The sequence below is a fragment of the Amblyraja radiata genome, chromosome 5 (genome assembly GCF_010909765.2).
Source record: "Amblyraja radiata isolate CabotCenter1 chromosome 5, sAmbRad1.1.pri, whole genome shotgun sequence".
In the NCBI taxonomy this organism is placed as follows: domain Eukaryota; kingdom Metazoa; phylum Chordata; class Chondrichthyes; order Rajiformes; family Rajidae; genus Amblyraja; species Amblyraja radiata.
The window spans coordinates 38,997,711-39,003,832 of record NC_045960.1 but is presented as its reverse complement, the minus strand read 5'-3'; the positions used below and the strand labels follow the sequence as shown (position 1 = coordinate 39,003,832).

General features: G+C 43.2%; 1 protein-coding gene across 1 annotated transcript in view; it reads right to left on the bottom strand.

Annotated features, from left to right (window-relative positions):
* Positions 1-3,711: 3,711 nt before the first annotated feature.
* mms22l (MMS22 like, DNA repair protein) overlaps positions 3,712-6,122 on the bottom strand; it is a 132,204-nt gene continuing 129,793 nt past the window's right edge. Inside the window, exon 25 of the mRNA XM_033021047.1 lies at positions 3,712-4,047. Coding sequence (XP_032876938.1) covers positions 3,966-4,047 — 82 coding nt within the window. The 3' untranslated portion in view covers positions 3,712-3,965. The remainder of the gene's footprint in view (positions 4,048-6,122) is intronic.

Below are 6,122 nucleotides of genomic sequence, written 5' to 3'. Positions count from 1 at the left end.
AGCACGGCAGCTGGATGTTTTCCTCATCTGAAACCAGAGGCAGGCGTTGAATCTGATGCTTTTTTTGTCTGACAAAGATAAGCTGAAACGGAAAAAGAGCAACCATGTGGAAATAGCAGGGAGAAGCAGGACTCGCATTCGACAATAGATGAAAGAGCCAGCAGGCCAGGGAAGGGTGCCTTGTACAGTGTGGGAAGCGGTCAAACGAGAACTACTCCCAATATCTCTTATATTAGATATCTTAAAATGACTGCGCACTTATCAGTCCCACATCCCGTACAAACTAGCGAAGAAATTGTATGCTCAGCTTGTGGTATCTCCTGGGTCGAGTTTTCTAATCGAACAGCAGACAATCCATTTTCGATGGAGCACGATGAATTGATGAAATGGCTATCACACACTAGCTCAAAAGCAAAACCCATAGCGATTAGAACTAAGGGAGTAGGAGTTCATCCAAACCAGTATTACATACAATTATATCTTTTGCCAATTTCTGGTCACTCTTCCTGTTTTTCTTGTGCACAAGAGTAAAGGGCTACAGCTTCATGTTCCTGTTTCAGTACTTTGGAAATAAAATGAAGCATAGTTCTCACAGAGCAAAGCAATTCAGATAAAATTCAAATATATTTTTTAAAAGAACAAATCTTAAAGAACATTCAAACATTTGTCAGCCAGGCTTTCAGTTAATTCATCCCAATATTCTCTGTAATCTTCACCAATGCCACAGTCCTCTATACAACTCTCTGTTTCTCTTGAGATTCCTATCCAATTCCTGCTGCTATCCAGCAGGCCTTCAGCCTTCTCAAACTACATCTTGGAATTTCTTTGCTCAGCCGTCCCATCTTCTTTAAGGTTGTCCTTAACAATCACACTCTTTTAATAGTTTTTGTTCAAAAGCTGATGCGGCACGGTGGCGCAGCGTTAGAGTTGCAGCCTTACAGTGCCAAATTGTAGAATATAATACTCTAAATGCAGCCTCACCAACATCTTATATAACTGCAACCTGACCTCCCAACTTCTATACTCAATACACTGACTGATGAAGGCCAATATGCCAAAAGCCATTTTAACCACCCGATCTACCTGTAACGCCACCTTCAAGGAACTATGTACCTGCACTCCTGGACCCTTCTGTCTACAACACTCTCCAGAGCCCGATCATTCATGTGTAGGTCCTGCCCATGTTAAGACTTTCTAACATGCAAAACCACACATTTCTACGTAACATTAACCTAATGTTAATCTCTCTGTAGATAGACACATAATGCTGGAGTAATTCAGCGGGACAGGCAGCATCTCTGAAGGAATGGGTCGAGACCTGTCTTCAGACTCTCTGGAAGTAGAAAGGGGTGATTTGAAAATAGTTTTGACTATTTATTGTAAAAGCAGTACTTACATGCTGTATTTTGATGCAGATGTCACCATTACTTTATCATCAAGGCTCCTAAAAATGGCACAGATCTATCGCAGAGTATTTAAATATGCAGAACCCAGGAGATTACATTTTATTTTAAATAAATCACATGGAGATTTTGGTGACAGAAGATGTGATACAAATAAAATAATTGGTGATGAATTTCCTGGAGACTGGGACCGGCGTTTAAGAAAAGGGGGGTTAAAAAGGTTTGTTAATGAAGTTGGTTATAAACTTTTAATTTCCTCATGTGGTGCAAGCTGCTTTTGTAATGATTTTACTGAGTTCTGTGAAAACTGAAGAGAGTAGATGCTGCTCGTGATTTTTTTTCCATTTCACAGAGGTCACTTGAACTTGAGTGTGTAGAAAGGAACTGCAGATGCTGGTTTACACCCGACGATAGACACAAAGTGCTGCAGTGCCTCAGCGGGTCAGGCAGCATCTTTGGAGAAAAAGGATGGGTGACCCTTCAGCTCAGAATCTTTCTTCGGACTGAAAGTAGAAGGGAGGGAAGTCGATGTAGGAAAAGGCAAAACCAAATCAGAGTCTTACTTGAACTTGGACTGAGACTGAGAACCATGGATTAGGCATTGTGGGACCTGTCCAGTGACACTTGGTTATAGTGGACTTAAGAGCCCTGTTCACACTCTGCACAGAAACATTTAGCCGACCATCCAAAATCTTCATCTACATTGAATTATGGAGTCAGTTTTTCGTTCTAATAAATGCAGCAGCACAGTGATGCAGCTAGTCGAGCTGCTGCCCCACAGTTCTAGAGACCCGGGTTCGATCCTGCCCTCAGGGCCCTGTCTGTGTGGAGTTTGCATGCTCTTGTTCTGACCCCGTGTGGGTTTCCTCCGGGTACTCCGGTTTCTTCCCACATCCCAGAGACGTGCAAGTTTGTAGGTTAATTGGCCTCTGTAAATTGCCTCTAGTTTGGAGGGAATGGGATAACATGAACAGGTGGATTTGAAGGACCTGTTTCCACATGTGTCCAAACTAAACTAAATGCAGATAAATTTCTACCCAACAGTTCCTATTCACAGGCATCACAATGGCACAACTGGTAGTGCCACTGCTGAAAGCTCAGGTTCAATCCTGACCTTGGGTGTTGGCTGTAAGGAGTTTGCACATTCTCTCTGTGGGACTCATCAGTGGAGAGGATGAAACAATGTACAGGCAGGAAGTGAAACAACTAGTGGACTGGTGCGGCAACAACAATTTAGAATTAAATGAAGACAAAACAAAGGAGGTGATTGTCGACTTCAGGAGGTCGCAGCCCAAACACACACCCCTCAACATCAGTGGCACCACGGTGGGGAGAGTGGAGAGCATAAAGTTCCTCAGAGTGCAAATCACAGACAGTCTCACCTGGTCCAGGAACATCACTGGGATTGTCAAACGGGCCCATCAGCGACTGCACTACCTGAGGAAACTCAAACAGGTCTCACTTCCCACCAACATCCTCAGGAATTTCTACAGGGGCACGGTGGAGTCTGTACTCACGTACTGCATAAATACGTGGTACTCCAACTGTAACTGCTCAGACAGGAAGTCTCTGCAGAGGGTAGTGAGGGGAGCAGAGAGGATCATTGGCGTCTCGCTACCCTCGGTACAAGAACTGTTCCAGAGCCGCTGCCTGAAAAAAAGCACTGAGCATAGCAAAGGACAGACTGCACCCACTCCACACATCATAGCCCGGACAACCAGACTGCTAAACAGCTTCCTGCCACAGGCTGTCAGGCTGCTAAACAGTCACTCCACCTGATTCTGCTGCTTTTGCACTGACAATTTAATAACTGGCACTGAGTAATAACTCTGGCACTGGCTCAGGCCACTTAAATCAGCTGCCCTGGACATTTTATGACTGTTTTTTTTAACTTGTATTTTAATGTTGCTTTTTTTACCTGCACTTTAAACTATTCGTACTGTTTTTATCAGGAACTGGATTGTTTTTTATTTATGCGTGAAATGTTTAAGTTTTATGTGCGATGCTCCGGTATTCCCTGGGAAACGTCTTCTCATTTTGCACTGTACAATTGTTGCTTTGCATGATGACAATAAAAGGGTGATAATGATAATGAAAAAAAAAATCAGGTGGGTTTCCTCTAGGTGATCCCATTTCCTCCGACATCCTAAAGACAAAATGGTTGGGAATTGGCCACTGCAAATTGACCCTAGTCTGATGGTGAGTTGGTAAAATCTTGATGGAAATGTGAGGTGGAACAAGAAAAAAAATCAACATAAGTGAAATTCAAAATCAATTGCAATAACATTTCTCCAATAACATAGATCAGTCTGAGTTATGGTACTTCTATTTATTTACACAAGCCTCATTTACATTTAATGACTACAGCCGACTTTAACTCACGACAGAACAGGTAAACAAAAGTAGATTTAAAAGTTTTTACTTAAAATGTTTCTCTAATTTCTCTGCCACAATAATATATTTATGAAGCAATACATTTATAAACATCTGTACAGATTATTTCAACATTATTTTCAAGTGGCACTCTGATACTTGCTGGTCCAAGCTTCTTCTACGATGAACTCAGTCGCTGTCCTTTTCTAATTTAATAATTTCAGCTTGTCCTTCTTCTCCAAGATGGACCAAAAGTCTTCTGTAAGACTGTCTGTGCAGGAGGTCAAAATATTTCAGAAAGAGATTGAAGAACCAGGTTTAGTTTAGTGACACGTGTACCAAGGTACAGTGAATAGCTTTTGTTGCGTGCTAACCAGGCAGCAGAAAGACAATACATTATTACAATCATTTACACTCAGTGTACATCATTTATAGATAGATTTATAAGGCACAGGAAGAGAAGTAGACCATTTGGCCCATTGAGTCTACTCCACCATTCAATCATGGCAGATCCTGCTTTCCTTCTCAACTCCATTCTCCTGCCTCCTCCACATAATCCTTGACACCCTTACTAATCAAGAATCTGTCAATCTCTGCCTTGAAAATACCCAATGACTTTACCTCCACAGCATCTGTGGCAATGAATTCCGCAGATTCACCACCCTCTGACTAAAGAAATTCCTCCTCATCTCCTTTCTAAAGGTGCTTCCTTTTATTCTGAGTCTATGGCCTCTGGTCCTAGACTCTCCCACTAGTGGAAACATCCTCTCCGCATCCAAGATACTTTTTCAGATAGAATGCCATAAAATCTGACCACAATGGTATAGCTTAGTTTCTTTTAATGTGGAAAAGAATGTGTTAGCTTTAAACTAGACAAGCTTTTGTTTTCAAGAATCTAAGTTCCAGCTCCAGTTTATCATTTAACTGTACAATCTCTCTCCAACTAACCAATTAAGATAAGGTGGCCTTTGACATTTTAAGTCCCTTTAAAAATGCATGTTATCATATATCAATACATTTCTGATGACTGCTGCATATAGTAATATTTAAATATATTTCTTTACAAATAATGATTAATTCCTTGTTTCAGTGGGTCAGGCAGCATCTCTGGAGAAAATGAATAGGTGTTCGAACGCTTCTTCAGACTGAAAGTAGAGGTGGGGGGAATAAACTGGAGGTGAGGAAATTTGCAAGGAATGGGTCAGCTAACGCCCTTGCTGATATGAAATACTATCTAGATAACGATCACTAAGTAAATGAGTTAGATGCAAATGGTTTATAAAATAGCCATGTTGCTGGTTATTCGAATGCAACTGGTAATGTTCCTCTGCATAAACAGCAGCAAGCTTGGGGCTCCCACGCAAGCAGTGTAAAGGGCCTGTACCACTTGGGCGTCATTTGCGCAACAGGCCAGTAGTGACTGTCGCGCAAAAATCGTCTAGCCGGTAGTGACAGTCGCGCGCCAAGTGCTCTTGAGGGCCCTGCTTCTTTTGGGAGCCATTTGCGATGTTGTTCGTACTTAGTCCGATCTCCATAGCAAGGATTTTCCCAGTGAAAAAATGTCAAAACTACACGCGCTTTATACCCAGGTGGTCACGTGGTGCGGCGCTCAAATGACGCGCAAATGGCGTGCCGACGGCGTACGGGTGTCGCATGGTTAGGGACGTTGACACAAGGTGACGCATAATAAATCAGCATAGGCAATATTCGTGCGTCACCGTGCGTCACCACCGAGCGCCATCAGTACGTCAGCGTGCTCAAGGGATACGTCACGCAGGTGGCGTGCGAGGATTTTGAGCATTCCAAAATCCTGGGGCGCCGCGCGTCACTGCATACGCCACCACACGCCATGCGCGCATCACGTGCACGTCACGATGCACCAACCAATTTTTAGGACGTCGTGTAAATGATGCCCAAGTGAGACAGGCCCTTAAGGCTCCGGCCTTGTTGATGCCTTTGAGAGTCCCAACCCATGACTCTGCTCCATTGATGGGATCATTTGTAGAGATTCACCTGCATTACACTGGGGATTCACCTTCAGAATCCTACACTGAGCTGGAGAATCCAAGACGTTTAGGGTCATAACCTTTGTTGGGACTTCAAGAGATCTGACCCAAACATCACAGAAGGCAGTGGTGGCCAATTCACTGGATGTTTTCAAGAGAGAGTTAGATTCAGCACTTAGGGCTAACGGAGTCAAGGGATATGGGGAAAAAGCAGGAACGGGGTACTGATTTTGGATGATCAGCCATCATCATATTGAATGGCGGTGCTGGCTCGAAAGGCCGAATGGCCTACTCCTGCACCCATTATCTATGTTTCTATTCCTTTTCTCGAGAGATGCTG